Raw genomic sequence first — 19,939 nt, forward strand, 5'->3', positions numbered from 1 at the left:
CAGCCACAGCATACACATCCGCTCAGAGAGGAAACCTAACAGTTACTCGTGGGCTCGGGTTCTTTTGCAGACAAAAAAACCCCACATGACAAGAACTAGTTGTAACAGGCAAGTGCCATATTCAAATGAGAAAAGCAGCACGTATTTTAATTGTGAGGAATTATTTGTACTGCCATATTTCCCCAGGGTGCCCCAGTCACAAACCGCTAAGTCAAGCTACGGCGGAAACAGCAGGTTTTGTACATCTTGAGGTTTTCAGAGTCAAATCGGAGCTATTCCTGCAAAGTAAGAGCAAAATGTGCTGGAATAGGTCCTGCTTAATCCTTCTGGCCTTCATTTCTGAACTCACCCCCTACTGCTCTGCAGATACAGAGGGCCCAAACGCATCCAAACACCTGATGTTGCATGCTAACTGCCAGTGAAACTACCTCCGCTAATAGTCTTTCATTACACGCAGCACACATACACGTTATCAAAGTCACTCCACGCTTCTGATAGCAGCCACGGAACATTTGGAGTCATAAGCCACTCGTAATCCTAAGCCCATCACACTAGTCACGCACCTGCCCTGTGTTCACACACCCTCTTAGCCTCTAGAGTCACGCAAAGGCTCGGCTCAGCCTTTTTCTCGTTCATAGTTTTGCTACTTCATCAAGTCTTGTTTTTCAAGCTTGAGAGAGGACTTGGAATGAGTGACCTGAGGTCAGGAACTCTCCAAACAGTCTGACGGGACACATCCGCTGCTAACCTGAAGCCAGGGGCTTCCAAATTGTACTTTTGCTCCTTCTGAACTGCCAGGCCACAAATTCCCTGCTTAAACTTTGCACAAACTCCCCACACTAGAAGGGTTAAAGAGCTGATCTATACCCTGCATCTACCCCATTTTGGATGACTGTCGCCAACATCTTCTCTGTAAGCACTGACACCTTCCCCTCAACCACGAGCTTCTGCAAACCCACATTTACCACCAGCTAGATGCAACTCAGTGCCCAGTGGGTTAATGCAAACGGGGTTACTGGGAGGCATGAGATGAACTTGTGTTTAGCATGCCAGTGCTACACTTTGTCCTAATTGCTCCCTCTCAGGAGCAGGCTTAAATCCAAAGAGAACTTCCCTTCTCCGCACTCACGCAAGGTCCAACCAGTCAGACTGGCTTATCAAAACCAGGCCAAGGGAGTTAAATAAACTCTGGCAGAAAGCAATCAAGGAGGCGACGTGTAAACCCACAAACAATAACACTACTGCAACAAAACTGAACTCCTGCCAACTTTAATTATGTTTGGGTTGGACAGTGCATCTTTATTGTTTGGTAATGAAGGTAATAAAATAAATTAGCTCAGGCCTTTTAATATTAAATAAATGTATTTTACAGCTGCCTGGAAAAAGAAAAAAAAAAAGGCAGATATAGACTAAACAGTTTTGTGACACGCAGAGTATTGCTGAAGCCTGATTAAACATGAAGTATTCTCCATTTATGAGGCACACTGTCCTGGGCATTACAACTGTGAACAAGTTATCTCCTTGAGCTTCGCTATGCAATGGTACACACATACTGGTTGGATTGTAACACCCTATGCCAGTAGGACAGAGCTAACTCTCCAGAAGTTAACAAAGTAAGAATTTTTCCCCAAACAAGCCCAGAGCAATGCTGCTGTCAGAAGGCCAAACAGCTCCCATGCTTGCAGTTGGAGAAAAAACAAATAAAACAAAACAAAAACCCACAAAAAAGAGAGTTGCTGCTAGAGTGGCTCAGTGCATAAGCTCCATCTTTTCTCTCGACTACTTCAGCAGCTCTGTAGCTGCTAAAATAAGTCCAGGGAAGCTGCAGGAAGAGCTGAGATGGAACTAGACGTAGGATCTCCTGAAAGCTGTAGGTAACGCCATTAACTCTTGCCTTTAGCAATAAATTACTCCAGGTTCCGGAGCCAGGCTGCTCATGGTCTAAGATGCAGCTATGTAGAGCAGGTAGAACTCTTGTCCAGTTCAAGCAGACATTACTTGCAGTCTTTTGCTGGTTGGAAAGCTGGAGCCACCTGCCTGCAGACTCAGCAAAACACAGTTACTTGCCCCACAAACACGAATGCTTTTCCCCACAACCTTAAGGGATAGATTTTTTTTTTTTTTTAAATCATCATTATTTTTAATTAAGACAAAATCTGCGGGAGTTCTGGCTGAGGTTCTAATGTCAGCCTCTCCCAGCATTAGTGCACAATTCACTCTGGCTGAGTAAAAAACTGTCTGAGGGACAAAGGGACTTCACCCCATGACCACTTTGTTTTCTCCTTCTGTTGGATAAAGTGAGCTTAATTTGCACTCTACTCAAAGATCCCAGAAACCCTTCACATATTCAATATACACAATTGCTGTAAGGCAGTCATCCATAGACTGAAGAGCTAAAAGCTACAGCAAGTAGAAAAGTCAGTCAAGGACATGGCACATTAAAAAAAAAATGAAACAACATACTACCAGCATCATCCTAACAGAACAGACTAAGCCTTAGTTTTGTAGTCTGACTCTGGCACATGAGCTCTGCCCGCTACATCCTTTTCCCTCCAAGTGTACATTTTCCTTCACCATTTACTTACTGTATGGAAAAAAGGCTTCTTGAAGGACAGGCTTGAAGTCTGGTTACAAGGAGCACAGAGAGATAGTGACACTTAGTCCCATTTTTTGAGCACATTCCTGCTTTCACTTGGCATTTTCTATAGCAGCTGAGTTTGAAAAATCTCACTTACTTTCCAGAAGACATTGAGATGGAAACAGTATGTTTTCTACACTAACAGCACTAACTAGAAGAGAACCTGCTTTGGAGAAAGCCTTGGAGGGAGATTTTAATCCAGTGTCATCATCATGAACTGGAACCCATGGTATGCACGTGGTATGTGCTAGCAGTGATCAAAGTTTAAGAGGAAAGGAGAGATGAACTGCAAAAAGGAAACATTTGGACAGCCTGCTATGCTTGAGATTATATTATATAGAGTCACCGATGATGAACCGAGATGCTTCATCCTACTGCAAACTCCTCTGAGCTTCAACATGCCTGCAGAACGTTGGCTTTGTAGTTACTCCCAAAAGATCCGATCCCAAAACACGGTGCTGTTCAAACCCAGCTAGCCCACAGAAGGAACAGAGGCAGACCAATACCAACACAAATTTAAATTCTCTAGCTGGACAGCTCTGGGAGTACAAAAAGACAGCTCACACCTCATAAAAGGATCAGCCTTTCCAAGGAGGTAGATTTTTTGTTAAAAAAGTTCCACTTCCCCTTTCAAGCATCACGTAATGGTAAATAGAGACAGATCGATAGCAGCCAGCCCAAAAGAGGAAAGACTAAGTTCATATTTGGGAGCGATTCATATATGGGCCACAGGGATGGACTCAGCTCAGTCATCATCAAAGACTTCTTAACCTCTATTAGCTTCAGTTTTTTATTTTCGTTTGGAACAGATCCCCATCTTCTGTTTACTTCTAAAACAAATGCTAGTACACCTACTTGAAAGCCTGGCTCCATAAAATTACCTCTCAGAAAAGGATCCCAGTGGACTGAATTGTTTATCAAGCTTTGCTTACATCCTACATGAATTACCTTTAGTCAGTAATAAAAACACAGCCTGGAAGCCCTGCAGATTAACCTTTGGGAGAACTGGCATCAGTAGTTTGCTGGTTTGACCGCTGCACAATCCTGGTTGTTTCCTAGCTCCATGGAAACACGGCATAAAACAGCATGCAAGGATTCACACACAGCCTTCTTCCTCTCCCACAGTGACCAGAGCTCAATATTAGCTCACTGTCAATCACCAGCATCACTTTGTTTGTGCTGTTACAGCAGACAGAATAAGCACTGTATCAGCCAGAGCTCTTTTAAGACTATCAGCTTCAAGATTGGCCTAGGGTAAAAAATTACAAAGTACTTATTTTTCCTACTTTTTGCAAGTAGAGTTCCCCTTGGGAGTCCAGAGAAAACTCTGTAAGGAGAATTCAGAAGAAGAAAGAGAATTCGTGCCACAGATATAGCCAAAATCATGGCTTTTGGGGCTACTGGCACTCTCATTTAATTCCAGCAGCTGCTGCTGGGAGTTACGAGGCAACATCCTCCTTCCAGTTGCTAAAAAAAGGAATCAGGACTTTTTAATTTATTTTTTTTAAGTGACAGTCCATCATTCCTCCAAGCACACTGAATATCTTTCTGTCCCTCAAAGGGCCGACATGCTACAAAAAGAGCTAGACTGAATGCCAGAAACAGCAGGCAAGTTACAGCTGTTTACAAGAGCTTTCACTAGAGAGCCATTAGCATTTCCTAAGCAAAAGTAAACTTCCTCAATGGACAAAGGAAGTCACTCTCTGTGGGAAAAATATCTGGACAGAGACAGCACTGGGACACTTTTATCATCATTCACAGGACTGTGAACGTGCCCTGCTCAGCACAGGCAACAGAAAACGCTGGTTGTCAGTCCCCTGCCCCGCTGTGTGACACAACAGCTTTTCTTCCAAACAAATCCAGAATTCCATAGGAGAGACTAATCACCCAACAGTAGCTAATGAGGCTAGCGAGACCCTGCAACTACAGAGGGGAGTCGCTTACCACCCTCCTCGTGCAGGCTTGCCAAGGGCAAAACAAGAAAACAGCAGTCCTTTCACTGGGCTGCTCCCTTCAGCACACAGCAAACAGGGAGCCCAGAGCTTCCACAGTAAAAAGAGTGATGGAGTTTAGCGAAACATCATTTCATTTTCAACCTCTGAACTGACTTACTGGTGCCTGCTGCTTATCGCACGCCTGAGTTTTCCTCCCAGAAACAGTGCTGCTAGAATATTAGCCATACTTCTTAAAACTGGCAGCTAACAGTAGGTTAGCTTGTTTCAGACTAGGCAGACATAGAGGCTCTGTCTCCTCTAAAACAAGCCAGTTGGAAGATGAATAGACAAGGAGCAAATCTAAAAAAAATATTAGTAAGTCACATACAAAAATGAAGAAGAGCTTATTCACACAACACAAAGGCAATCGGTGGAGCTTCTTGCCACAGGAAATTACAGTGATATGGAAAGCTTGCATAGATTTAAAAAGCAATAGGTTAAATTAAGCAGAAGAAAAAAGAGCCTCATCAAAAGCTATTAATACTAAACTATCACTTCTGCTTCAGGAAGTCTTAAAATTGTCAAAGACAAAGCACTCAGGGGAAAGTCTCACTGCACATTTACTCGGTTCTTTCACTTTTCCTCAAGTATCCTCGGAAATACAATACTGAGCTGGACAAGTTCTGATATGACCCAGTATGTTTTCATCTCGTTCGAGAGCAGAAGAGATCAATAGGAAGATGGATGACACAAATGGAAAACTGATATTGTTGTGTGGCGGAACCATTAAAAAAAAAAAAAACAACAAACTTTTTTTAAAAAACTGAAAAGCAGCAAACCATTTCAAACTAATCAGCTTCCTTCTGTTAAGTGTTTCACACTCCAGATGGAGTTTCTGGGCAGAGAAAGAATGACAGATCAAGGACCTGATCACACTTCTGCTCAGTGGCCAGACCACCAGGGTATTAGCTATTTAATGTCTCTCTATAAAAAGATCTGAGATTTGATTTTACTCTGATGAGGAAGAGAAATGCTTCTGGAATGCCAAAACTCCTACATTTTGCAAGTTCTAGAAAGCGTGCAAACCAAACCACAACTAGGCTAAAGTTACAGGGAATTTTGCACCCAAGTGTAACAAAAAGTACATGTGCTACACTTCATAGCATGTGCATGTATGGAAATAAAGAGGCTCCTTATAGTAAAATCCATCAGCACACAGAACTGGGAGAAAGCACCGTTACATGGTGCTTGGCCAAAAAAACAAACCCCAAACTACTGAACATGATATGAGAACAATTCTACCCTTCCCCAGAGCTATGGATGAGGAGCTGAATAATCACTCTGCATTTCAATTTTAGGAGTGCTGCTTCCCTGCAGCCATCCTGCTACCTTCACCTCCCTCCAAGAGCGGCAGCAAGGACCAGAAATCAGACTTGCAGAAGAAGATCTGCACAGCAGCTGGCACCGGTGAGCTCAACTCGTTTCCCTCGATGATATGCTTGACAAATACTTCAACTCAAGGATCTGCCTAGAAGTTTTTCTTTCCTTTTACAACTAAGACTAAGGTAAAGCAAAGGAGAGAAAGACACAGCTTACTCTCAGAACGTACTTTACACGCATGTTAATGCTGTGTTCCTCCAGCTTTCTGGGGCTTGATCTTTCGCACAGTGGACAGTAAGTGGGAGGGAGACCTCACATAAAAAGCCTTTTGTACAATGAATGTTTGGAATTATGGATGGGAAGAGCCAGAACTGTTTCTTTTTACACCAACGACATTTAAAAGTTCTGCAAAACCATGCAGAAATACATAACTACCACCCAAGGAGTATCAGAAGCAAATTAAATCCCCTGCCTTTTACCAAGAAAGCACAAATTACGACGTGCTACCTCGTACCAGAATCCTGAGACCATCCCTCCCTCTCGAGAGTCAGCAATCAAGTCCACACAGGTTCCTCACGCTACTGACATCAAACCAAGGATTCGAACAGCTCCTGTTCAGTTTCCATTCTTGTTATCCAACCATCAGTTTCATTCCTTACTGCAAAAACACTTAGCTTGTTACCCTATCTGAATATTTTTTTTTTATCTTGGAAATACTGCAAATAAAGGTTGTATGGAGATACTAGGCACAGATTCAATCTTAAGTAAACAAATACCCTTGCTCGTACCACATTAAGCCAACAAACACCCCTTGGGGAAAACAATCCACCACATGTGCCCCAGAAAAGCGTGAGAGTTTGCATCTGTATCAGTAAGGGAGGCAGCATACCCGTGCAGAATTCTTTGTTAGCGTTCTGGGGTACGACAATCCTTCTGTAGACTATGGGCTCCGATTCCAAGATGTTCTCATCATGCCGATAGCGAGCTGGTTTCTCGTTTGGGGTTCCCCGGGAACGAGTCCCACTCCTCCTCTCATAAGTTTCAATCTCTTCAAATACAGCTGCCTTGTCAAAAAGGGCCAGATTCCCTTCAAAATCAAAATCCGTGTCTAGGATTTCATCAATGTCATCCCCGAAGCACTCGTCGTCTTTGTTCTTCATTTGCCCATTTTTCAGGCCACTCTTTTTTGGAGTCACTTGGTTTGGATGACGGCTACTAGATGACCCTGAACAAAAAGAAAAGCAAGTTGAAAGTGTGTCATAACTGGAAAAAGCCATGTTTGCTCATCCACTTTCTCAGCAACGTTTGTAAGAGAGGGGAGCACAAGCTAGCAGTCACCAACCCAAGGGATACTCACTTCCCAGAGAAGCTGCAGACCTCACCTTTGGCATTACTCATGCTAAGATAAACTAACAGAAAATAAAACAAGAGCATCAAGAGAGAGACTTTCAGGGACTTTCCACCGGCAAGGTTAGAAAAACAAGCTTGACCACAGTGGCAAAATAAATGTTCCTCCACGTTTTATTTAATTCCAGATGGTGCCAGTTAGCAGTAAGATAATAAGCCATCCGTGGTCTAGGCTGGTTTTCCTCCTATATGAGTTCATATTCGTGCAGGCATGTGGCCCAAGACCTTCCACGGAATTTCTCTATGTTTCAGAAACTAATGTAGGTGTTTTCTTTCATAACAGGCTTGCCACTTTTTAATGATCTTCGAGGAAGAACTTAAGCCCCTGAATATAAAGCATATCTTTTTCCTCAATAGGTACCCATTTCTGTACCGACATGAAGCCCACTCCCTTATTTCTATTTTATTCTTCTACTTACTCACCACCTTGCTGGTTTAAGTACACTTCTTTCCAATCACAAGTCATTGTGAAAGCCTGATTTCTCCAGAGTGAGACTGATGAAAGTCTCTTCATTGCCATCTTATGTCTGGATATCAAGGACTGATACAAAATCATATGCAATTACGAGGTCAACATATCCCTTTACTTGCTTATTTCTTACATTATTATTCAGGTTACCCACACAAACGCCAATCCAGACAATATTAATCCGTTTGTTATACCCATTGTTAACATTTGCAATTACTAGAAAACATTTCAGGCCGATTCCAGCAATTACAGGTATCTCCTACAGTGTCCAACAGATGGAGTAAGAGTTATCACACCGAAACTGCTTGCTCTGCTAGTGAAGTATTTCTCGGAGTTTAAGATAATCACCTTTGTGAGTAATTTATACAAATGAGTTTATTGACGGAATCCATTTGATAACACAGAAAGAAACTGCCAACAAGTTCCCAGGATGATGTGAGCTCTTTATGTACCTCCTCCTTAATTGAAAAAGCAGCATCTTTTTATCTTCACAAATTATTGTCAATCAGTGAGAGAAGACGGGGAGAATTTGAAGTCATCTAAGGATATTCAGAAAACATCCCATAAAGATTTGCAACAGGCACCATCTTCATGGCTTCCTGCAAAGTTACCTATCACCTTTGTAAGTGCAGACAAGTCTAGCTTGGTCTTGACAAATCCCTCCTTCTCCCTGCCTGGAAAAGGTTTATTTGTAACCTCGGGGCAGACCGGTGGAGCAGGCACTAGCTGTCTAACAAACCTGAGCTCATTTCCCACATTTCCAAAGTGGGAAATCCTCCACTCTGTCCACAAGGACAGCACTTCTGGAAAGTGAAGGACCTTCCTCCTGTCAGCTGTTTCTACAGGAACGTTCATTCATGTCAGGATCAGGACAGGAACTGGCACATTCAAGACCAACGTGCCGATTTTGGCGAAGTTAACAAACAGAACTCATCTCTCTACAGCAAAGTTATTCAGTAGCTCAGTTACACAACTTAAATTGCTGTCATTAATTCCACAACACTCTTACGATTACTTGAAACCTCTATGGAAAACACTATAAAACCAGAACTGGAGCAGAACGTGTTTTCCTGGAAGATACAGGCAGGCTTGCCTGGAGTTCACAAATGCTTATCAAGGACTTTGTAAGCTCTGGCAAACTTGTTTTACAGCATGATACTGAGTTCACCCAATACCAGATCTAACTTACTCAGTGCTAAAAGGCGACTTGCTAAAGATACATACTTGGGTTTATTCTCAATTAGGAATGCACTGTCTCAGGAAGGACTTCCCCTCGTTTATTTTTCCCCATATTTTAGACCACTTGTGTTTTTCTAGAGAACTGTTTAAGTGATTAACCTGAAAGTGTTCCCAGCCCTCACAACAAGGAAGCTCTCTGAAATGATCAGCAGCTCCTTCTCTGGAGCGTATCCCAAGTACTTTAGTTGAACAAAATAGACCCGAACACCCTAAAACATGCCCTCTCAAAAAGCTGCCATGGCTTCAGTCTCCAATTATACCATAGTCCAGCAACAACAACAAAATGCACCAGAAATCAGAGTCCAGTATTTCACACCTTGAAAAGCAGGAGATAAGACCCCAAACCTTCACAGCTTTGCAGAGTCATTGTCCAGGTTAAAAAAAAAACAAAAAACAAAAAAAACAAAAAACAAACCAAACAAACAAAAAAACCAACCAAAAACCTCCACAAATTATAATTTTCCTAGTGGGAACAGTTCATTGTTCTGGTTTGTTTGTTTGTTTGTTTTAAATACTGCAACAGTTTGAGTGCTCAACCAATTTAAAAAGTTTTGCTCAAGCATCCCCAACAAGCACTGAAGAGACTCGAAGAATCAACTTTCCCCAGCTTTATCACCCGGCCAAATGGAAGATGTTACCTTTTCTCTTTCTTCTCCAACACCATTGCATCTTTACAGCTACAGCATTGCTGTTAAATAAAATCTCTTAAAGGGTATCTACAAGGTTACGACAGCTAGTAGCATAAATGTCTCACAGCAACATAGCTACCCTGCCTTCTGGATTTAATCTAACCTCACTACATCATGAAAAACACTGACTGCAGCACAAAGCTACTAACCTCTTCAAGACAGGGGTATCAGTACAACAGTCAGCATGAAATTATTTATTCTTTATGTACTAGAGCAACTGTAACTAGGAATACAGTGTTGTGAGGTGAGCATTACCACACTTTGACAATGCTCCCTATAATAATTTGAAATTACTACTAACTACTGCAGGTAGGTTTTTTTCCAGACACAGTGGTTTTCATGCTGCTGGAGATGTCGAGGAGTTTTTATAAACAACTGGGTGCCTGCAATACAATTTAGCAGAATTCAAGAATTGCTGGTGACAAAACATGATTTAGGAGAGAAGAAAGGGCAAGGAAATTCCAGTATGCAAGCTGTGACCGGTCATTTACATGCATAGTTTTGAGAGAAAGGGAAAGTTTTTTACTAATGCACAACCTTCACTCTCTGCCCTAGACAAAGGATTCCCAAACAAAAGTTAACATATAAACCACTCCAAAGTTGTATGTGACTCGGTACGGAGCTAGCAACTGGCACTACCAACAAGGGAACTGCATCCAATGCTGCTGCTATCAGCCACACAAGAAATCACAACCCAGAGCCATGCAACAGGCTGAGCTCTCCAGACGTTCACAAACTCCAGGTTGAAGGAATAGTCAAGGGACTCTCAAGAGTTCAGATAAATAAGCTTGAACACAATAGCAGAACAAGTCTGCTTCTTGTGTTAACGTCAAGTGTTAGAACAACTCAGTCTGTTCCAGTTGCCCAACAATAGTTTTTACACTCATTGCCAGATTCTTCTGCAAACAATTCCATGCTACCCTCAGCTGACCTGAAAAGCAAAATGTGGGGATAGATGCACTGCCATGCAGTGGATCCAGGGGACAGAAGCAGCTGATGTGAGCAGTGTGTAAATGCTGACGGAATAAAAAGCTGCGCTAAAAAAGCTGTGAGAACAATGGCTGGAAAGCTCCCCAGGCTCCCCTGCAGACACAATGAACGGGAGCCAAGACCGTACCTCATCAAAACGAGACGTGCCGGCATTGTGGTGGGCAGCTCTCTAATCCAGACTGATGGATGCCAACTCTGAAATACTGCTGACCCATGCAACCAGCTCTCTTTTCCACAGACTGCATTCCAACCTCAGAACAGAAGTTGCACAGAACACAGTAGGGGCCTTCAATGAACAAAATCACACGGTGTTCCTCTTAAAGCATTGCCATCTAGACAAGGGAGAAGACTGACAGCTGATGCTGTTCAGGGAAAAGACGAGAAGAGCCTCAAAAGAGGAAGAGAAAGGAAAACTCAGGCAGAAGAATCTGAGATAAAGCTAAGGACATGGAGGTGTTTGAGCATGTCCAGAAATGGCCAATGGAGCTGGGGAAGGGTCTGGAGCACAAGTGTGATGAGATCCTGGCTGAGGGAACTGGGGCTGTTGAGCCTGGAGAGAAGGAGGCTGAGGGGAAACCTTCTGGCTCTCTCCAACTCCCTGAAAAGAGGGTGCAGAGAGGTGGGGGTGGGTCTGTTCAAGCAAGGAACAAGTGACAGGACAAGAGGAAATGGCCTCACGTTGCACCAAGGGCAGTTGAGATTGGATGTGAGGAAGAATTTCTTTGCTGAAAGGGTTCTCAGGCATTGGAAGGGGTTGCCCAGGGCAGTGGTGGAGTCCCCATCCCTGGAGGGATTGAAGAGTTGTGTAGACATAGTGCTGAGGGACACGGGTTAGTCGGGGACTTGTCAGTGTTGGGTTAATGATTGGACTCGATCTTAAAGGGCTTCTCCAATTGAGGTAACTCTGTGTGATTTTGTAACAGGAGAGGTGTCCACTGCCTTCCAGGGCAGCAGTATGACACACCAGACCAAGCCATTGCCTGAAAGCTGCTATTCACAGCCCTACTTGCTTCCATGGCCTGACCCACTCCTCTGCCCAGCAGCTACAGCAATCCAGACCTTCTAGTCCAGCTCCTTTCAGAGAGCACTTTCACCACCTGCGTGCGGATGCGTGAAGCTTATTAAAGGAGAACAGCACATGGCTCCACGTCAAGCTGGCAGCTTGACGCCACACAGAAAAGCACCTCCCTCAAAAGATAAACAATACTTCCCAGGCTTTTTTTGTTTCTTCAGAAAAAAAAAAACCTTTCATGTATAGCACACAAGCAAATGAAAAGTCTCTAGCGAGCTGGCTGCCTTCCTGAGAGATCCCTGTGGAAGCTTTTGCTGCCAGCCCTGGCACCACCAAGCCCAGTGCCAGCACGGCACAGAAACCATTGTTGTGAAATCTGCACTGATATTTGTTGTTTATTGATTCCTGTCACACAAGCACTCCAAAAGCAGAACTTTGTCCCTGACTTAGCACGCTAAAGGGCATCAAGAGGTCAACTTTCAGCTGTACTGAACCCTATTTGACTTAAGTTCTAGATGACATCTCAGCCCACTCTTCCCGGGATGCCTGTACCCACCATCTGCATGAGCCAAGACCTCTTCCCTCCCCATCCCGAGATTCACACATCGTTTGCCCTTCTCTCCAAACACACACATCCAACAGGGCAAGAGTTCACTTTTCTACTTCATTTATCCTAAAATGAATTCAAGCTAACAGGAATCTACAGCTAGCACCTTGCTCAACTCGTTTCAAACAATGTCTGTAACACATGTAAAACTAATGTGAGCTATTTGTGGGCTGAAGTGGTTTGAAACATTCACTGCTCACCCCAGACCTACCAGATGCTGACAAAACAGCCTTAAGTGAGATAATCCTCCTACACACTCCCATCTAGCCAGAATAAAGCTAAACAGAAGTGACTTTACACATTTAGGTAGCTGATGGTGAAGTTTGAAAAGGTTTTTCTAAAGACAAACAATGTAACATAAACAACTGTAATTTAGGAAGAGTTAGGGAATTAAAGAATAATCAATCAACCTCAGGGAACCACAGCTCTTATCCTACAGCAAGTACTACAGTGTTTAGACCTGGCAGAAGTAAAACACAAAACCAGACAGGCTTGAAGATGGTTAGGTCACCAAGGAGTACGTGCCACCCCCTCTGCATCATTCTGGCTGTCCTCCTCACATCAAACCTGTTTGGCAATCATTTAAAAAAAACTTACCAAAAAAAAAAAAAAGGAAAAAAAAAAAAAAGGAAGTGAATATGAAGTGAGTTGCAAGCTGTTCAGAAAATAATGCAGCTGTTGGTGGGGGAGGAAGACTTCAGAGGTCCAAGAACTTCTCCACATAAATACAGCCTTCAATCTCCCTGTTTATTTGGCTTTGCCCACCTTGGGTTTGTTTCTTTTCTAAACACAAAAGCAAGGGAAAAAATAAAGTCATGGAAATAGGCAGGCTAGATACTGATGCTTCAACAATTAAGTCATGGAAAAGTGCTGGATATATACTGATGCATGATGAAGATCTGAAAAAGAGCGTAGCCCACGGGGCTTTGAGGAAAAAAAAGAACACGTCCCCTTTTGGCACAGCGTGAGAGCTGGCTGAAGATTTTATGAACAGAAATAAAAATAGCAGATGCCTGACTTTGAGATGCACTGATTGTATCTTTACATCATCCTCCTTAGAGCCTGTTAATTGGTATTTTCAACAGCACAGCAAATAACATTTGTAATTACTTGCAGGGTGATGTTTTAATAGGTTACGGTTATACAGGCCTTAAACAGAAAAGCTGTATAATATTGCAGTTTGTTTCCAAATCCTTTTAGAGGAAAAACGGAGGCTGGCAATTGGGCAATTTTCAAATAGGAAAGATAGGAGGAATGAGGAAATCATTGTAAGCAGCATTATTCACCTCTATGTTTCCCAAGGTTTGATGCTGGTGAAGCAAAATAATACACAGGGCGGGATAGGGAAGATCTCCACTTCACTAATTAAATTTCAGCATTCGCTTTAACAAAAAAATGGTTAGAGAACTACTTGCTTTTTTATGTACACAGGTGTCAACCACACTTGTCTCAGAAATGCTGCAGACAACACCAGTACATTACTCTTTGCACACCTGAGCAGGGCTGTTCTCTGGGAGACTGAAACAGGGATGGTCAAAAATATGTATACAACAGAAATGTATGGCACAGTTGTAGTGCAACCAATAAAATAATCTCTTTCTATTCATACTCCAGCTCGTGCCCCACCATATTCTTTGTCTTTGCAGCCATCTACAGCCTCACTCCCTCCAGTTTCACCACAGCCAGTGCAACACGGCATCTTCTTAAGAGCTCCCAAATATCACCTATGCCTCTGCAAACATCAGCCCACATAGCTGGAGCCTGTAAAGAGAGTCAGTTGCTTCCTTCAGCAACTTTGCTGTTCCTCTCCACCCTCTGTTCATACAAATCTGCTCCCTGTTATCTCCTAAATTCCTGTACTGGTTGTCCCCACTATTCTCAACCCAACCTCTAAGCTCACACTGGTACTGACAGAAGAAAGGGGTAAGAGATCTTACCAGGATGTTGGGTGGGGGCAGAACACGGAGGCAATTTCTGTTCTTAAGTGTTGCCATGTGTCCTAAAACTAAATGAAGTAATACACCCTGCAAATAAAGGCTGGTATTTCTCAGCAACAGGAATTTGCAGTTTGCATCCCAATCCATTTTGAAAGCACATAACACCACCATGCTTCTGTCCTGAACGAGCAATAGAACAGCTTTTGTGAGCATTCCTCTTTGTTCTACAATGTTGATAAGAAACACAGAACAGTCTGCAGCAGGAAGATTAATTTTCCTTTGATAGGCTTCAAGGGAAAAAAAAAATTCAAATTAGGTTTGGCATGGGAAGTTTGTTGAACTCCTACAACACAACCAACATCCCATCGAAAATAATCCTGAACCATGATCTACTCTCAGCTGAACAGCACTAACTTCTCTGCATTAACTTGTCCTGTTTGTGTATAGTAAAGAAAGGTACTTCACTAAGAAACAAAGGAAAAGTAGAGTAAATCTGCCTCCAAAAAACTCTAGTGATAGTTTCAAAGTCTCCCCACAGATGAAAAGGAGCTGGTACTTATGGTCCGTATCAGTGTGATGGCAATGGAGACGTAAGTGAAGCAATCCCGTGTCCAATATATCCTGAACACATTTCTGTAAGGCAGCCGGAAGCCTAGAGAAATGGAATGTATTTTCCTTTACAAAACGAGCCAAACAAACCCACCCCCCCCCAAAAAAATAAAACAAAGAAAAAAGTATCTGCTTTGGCAGGGGGGGTGGACTAGATGATCTCCAGAGGGCCCTTCCAAACCCTATCATTCCGTGAAGCGGCAAACCAGGTCAAACAACCCACTTCACCTGAGAATTCTTACCCAATAAAACCATTTTCTCTCTCTGCAGGAGGGAATTTTGTGCTAGTATATGCACGTATCTTTATAAGCCCATAATGAAACTATTTGAATATTCATATGAAATTAGGGATGAGATTCCATCATCACCTAATCATAAAAGATTTAAACATAAATGCCAGACATTTGGAAGAGCCACACTTATAGATATCCATACTTCAAGGTATAGTTTGCGAAGTCTTTCTCCTCATCACTTATCTGCCTCTTCTCCAGACCTTCACGTGGCAGTAAAAGCAAACAAAGAAAAGTTTCCAGCACCGTTTGAAATGTCCTGGCTGAAGAAGGGAAGATGTTGCAGTGGTAACTCAGGCAGGCAAAAGGAAAGTTGCAGGATAACACACATACTCACAGGAATTGTGTCTGCGACGGAAGCCTTTGGATTGAGTCAATGTTTCCACATGTCGATCCATGTAGCTCTTGGAGCACTGCTGCTGTGGAGAGATGATAATATCCTGATTCTTCACATCCGTTCTCCTTGGGATATTCTGTGGGGCACTGCTGGAGATGGGCTTCTTTAACACTTTCCCAGTGCCATTCTGACTGGGACCCACTTGGCATCCAACACCAGGGATGCCCATTTCTGTCTGCTGCAGGTCCCCACATTGTCTGCTGTCCCCTGGCCCTGGGATTTCCAGAATTTTCAGCTCAGTAATGTCACCTGCCCTAGAAACAGAAGAAGAAAACCAGACATTCAGAAATTGAGCACTTGAAGTACCTTTGCAAAAAAACCCAACCAACAAACCCTAAAGAAAAACATGCAACGTTGTACAATATTTTTTTTTCTGATGCCATTATCAATAGAACCAAGAAAAAAAATACACTCAAACACAGAGGATATTTTCACAGACATCAAAATATTAAAAACAAATGGTATGAATCTCCAAAATAACAACTCGAGTACTTCTATCCTGCACCTGGATTTTGTTTGAAAAGTCATGTTCCTAACTGAACAGTCAAGCAGAAAATGGAAGCAACCGGCACAGATCTTTGCAGAAATCTGCATTAATTTAACAGTTTCTAGATATTATCATTAATCTCAGCCTTGAGGCTACTATTACTTTTAATCCATTTCAACAAAGCTACCCTTAGCTAGTGTAGTTCACGCTCAGACAAGGATGGTGCTTTCTGTTTCCTCAGAAAAAGGATAAAGAAAACTAAAGTAGCTCTGGGCATGAGCCAAAATGAAACAGAGAAGTGGTTACCAAGACCTCCAGTTGCACTGATTGCAAGAGGTAAGTTGGAAGTTAGGGTCTTTTCTTTTACATTTAACAGGGATTTGTCCAACTGGGATATAAAAGTAGCAAGAGCTTGCTACAGAGTTCCACACATCTCCTGGAAGAAGATGGTCATCGTCTTCTTCCACTCTCTCTCTTCAAAATCCAAGAAAAAAAAAAAAAAAATTAAGAGTATTGCCTTCAGGGAATCAATCTTCTTTAAAAATCAGTGACTTGGAGTCTTAACTATTGTAATACACCAGGTAAAAGGAAAATGTCCAGTGATGAGTGACTCTTCTTTATTCTTTTTAAGCACAGTGTCACCAGGAGCTGGTGGGAAGGAACTCATGGGAGCTACAACACTGCTGCAACAATTCAGCTTTTTGGTTCAAAACTCTCTTCTATCTCCACAGAGGAAAGAACATGGCGAGAGACAGAGGAGAAGGAGTTAGATTTAATAACTGCACTTAACTTTGTCATATTGGGGCAAGAATTTTAATTGATCTACCACTCTGCTTCGTCTTCTGTCACACTTTAATTACATATAGTACACATGTTGAGGACAAAGCTTTATGAGAGCATGCCGGCCCCCTCAACTACCTGAAAAATGAACAACAATGTGTGCACACAAAACATATACACATAAATACATATACACCCACATAGTCTCACCCACAAATAATCTCCAAGCAAGAGCTACACCACTTCTAACACCAAGATCACCCAGCCAGAAAATAATCTCCTGTACACAAACTAACAGAAGTACGAGAGGCACGTCTCATCCAAAGATGCTCAGTAGCAGTAAGGAGATTTAAGGCAAAGAATCTGTTTCTGGGGAAAACCAAAAGAAAACATCCCAACACCACAGACCTTGGCTGGGAAAAAGCAGAAGGCAAAAAGAAAGACACTAACCTGAAGGTGACTTCTGGCACCAGGCACTTGACCCCGTTATGGAAGGGTCGCGTCAGGGAAATGGTCTGGCTGACCTGATCCACAGCAGACACCCGTCCTTGGTAGACTCCCAAGCTTTCTCCACAATTAATTGAGACAATGCTCCCCAGCCAGTCCGTAGCCATATTTCCGGCACACAATTGCTATAAAGAGAAACAGGCCTGGCTGTAACAAGATGCAGAAACTGACAACCTGAATCAGCATCAACCGCATCCCCCGGCCCAGAAGCCTGGCTCCCACCCAGGCTCTAGCTTTGTCAGCTCCTCTTTTCTTTGTGGGGTGGAAATCACATCTACACAGACACCGAGGATCAGCAAGCATGTAAATCCCCGGACGGGGCTTCGCCTGTATGATTGTCTGTAACGCAGACCCCCGTTTGCGTCATTAAAGAAACTGTTTTCAAACTGAATCCCAGACTAACGGCTTCCAGCAGCAATGTTTAGTATTTCATGCTGTCTGAGGACTTTCTCCCTGTAATTTCAAACAGGGAATTTAGCTTCACTTCCCTTTTTAAGATTATGGCACACAAACACCGGGGCAGAATAGCTTTTGTGAACGCTCAGCAGTGAGAAGATTGATCTCTGCATGTGCAAAGGAAGCCAACACCTTTAAGGGAACAGACAGACACAGAGAAGGGAGGAAAAAAACCAACACTGGAGTCCCGGACAAGTCTTCATGCTTTCCAGAGCTGGGAGTATTAGCATCACTGCCATAATTAGATAAATGATAAAAGAAAGTCACACTCCTTTCCAGCATCGAGTTCCACCAGAATAGAGGAGGAAAAAGAACCACACTCTGTTTAGTTAGATGTTCAGTCCCACGTAATTCCCTCAGTTTCCATGCTTGACTGAACTTGTATCAACACACTTTGAAGCAGCTAAATGCATCTTTTGATCCACGATTTCTTCCTCCAGACAAAGAACACAGGAAGATGACAGGCTCACGAGCATCACGGCAGTGTGAAAGAGCTGACAAGCTCATAAATGGAAGTGACTACCGTATCTATTTGCCCTTCATGCTGTAATCAACAGCAAGAGGGAGAACGCTTGATATTTACTGTAAGAAACACAAAGACAGAAAGCATGGGAGATAACCCAGGAAGATTAACATCAAAATATAAAGCATATTTCTGTGAGAGTCATTTTAATTCTCTTCAAATTCTTTAATTCTCTTCCTGTCCTAAGCTTCTTGGAAAACAATGCAACAGGAAAAAAAAAAAACCAAACAACTCTGGAAATAATGAGGATGCATGCATGCCATGAAACATGAGAAACAACTCACTTCCCCAGCTTTGGGGAGACTGAAAACAGGGGGCACTTCAAAGGGAAGCACATGCTAAATTTGGTCACTATGCAGTGTTCTTTAGGAACTCCTCCTTTCTCAACTGTTTCTGTGTATTTATATTAGCCCATGATAACGACATCTGGATCCCAAGATGACAGCTGATAAAAAGCACTTTCAAAAGACAGAAAGCACACTCCCAAGTATCTGCCATAAAGCTAAAATGTCATTCCCTTTCCCGCTCTTTTTCATCTCTTTTTGAAAACAGGAGAAAGAGTTGAGGGCACATCACCATCTTAAAAGGATCCTTCTCAAAAGTAAGAGCCTCCTTTTACCAGGGAAAAAATAAAAATCTGTGTGCAAACATAACGTAAAACAAGGGAAACTCATCTCAAAGGATCTCATTCTACTCATTGGTGTGCAAATCATTTAGAAGAGGGAGTGAACGACACGAGCAGTGACTTATTTACTTTGTCACATGTGACAATCATAAGCACATTTGTTTGTTTACATACACGTGGAAAACCAGACCTTCTGCCTAATATACCAAGTTTTTGCCATACAACTCCTAGATATATTTCTGCATATCTCTTATTCCAAGTGTGTATTACTGATTACAGAATTGCCTTGATTGGAAAAGCCCTTTATGATCATCAAGTCCAATCATTAACCCAACACTGACAAGTCCCCGACTAACCCATGTCCCTCAGCACTATGTCTACACGACTCTTCAGTCCCTCCAGGGATGGGGACTCCACCACTGCCCTGGGCAACCCCTTCCAATGCCTGAGAACCCTTTCAGCAAAGAAATTCTTCCTCACATCCAATCTCAACTGCCCTTGGTGCAACTTGAGGCCATTTCCTCTTGTCCTGTCACTTGTTCCTTGGTTGGACAGACCCACCCCCACCTGTCTACACCCTCCTTGCAGGGAGTTGGAGAGAGCCAGAAGGTCTCCCCTCAGCCTCCTTTTCTCCAGGCTCAACAGCCCCAGTTCCTTCAGCCAGGATCTCACCACACTTGTGCTCCAGACCCTTTCCCAGCTCCGTTGCCCTTCTCTGGACATGTTCCAGTGCCTCCATGTCCTTCCTGGAGTGAAGGGCCCAAAATTGAACCCAGGACTCAAGGTGTGGCCTCACCAGTGCTGAGTATAATGTATATATGATGTCTCTGACATTCTTGGAAGTATTAAAAGAAAGTCAAGTCACAGAAGTTACTTAAACATGTGCATAGCACTTAAAAAAGAGAGTCTATGAGTGATAAGTTAGTGATGAGCCAATGGCTTTACATGCTGGGCACTGCTGCT

The 19,939-nt window shown here is 42.9% G+C and overlaps 1 protein-coding gene across 1 annotated transcript in view; it reads right to left on the minus strand.

Moving 5' to 3' along the window:
• EDC3 (enhancer of mRNA decapping 3) overlaps nucleotides 1-17,567 on the minus strand; it is a 23,400-nt gene extending 5,833 nt beyond the window's left edge. The window contains exons 1-3 of the mRNA XM_010178446.2: nucleotides 17,316-17,567; nucleotides 15,539-15,852; nucleotides 6,842-7,177 (exon numbers count right to left, since the gene is read on the minus strand). Coding sequence (XP_010176748.1) covers nucleotides 6,842-7,177; nucleotides 15,539-15,852; nucleotides 17,316-17,479 — 814 coding nt within the window. The 5' untranslated portion in view covers nucleotides 17,480-17,567. The remainder of the gene's footprint in view (nucleotides 1-6,841; nucleotides 7,178-15,538; nucleotides 15,853-17,315) is intronic.
• Between the last annotated feature and the right edge of the window lie 2,372 nt (nucleotides 17,568-19,939).

The sequence above is a fragment of the Antrostomus carolinensis genome, unplaced genomic scaffold (assembly GCF_000700745.2).
Source record: "Antrostomus carolinensis isolate BGI_N321 unplaced genomic scaffold, ASM70074v2 scaffold38851, whole genome shotgun sequence".
Lineage (NCBI taxonomy): Eukaryota > Metazoa > Chordata > Aves > Caprimulgiformes > Caprimulgidae > Antrostomus > Antrostomus carolinensis.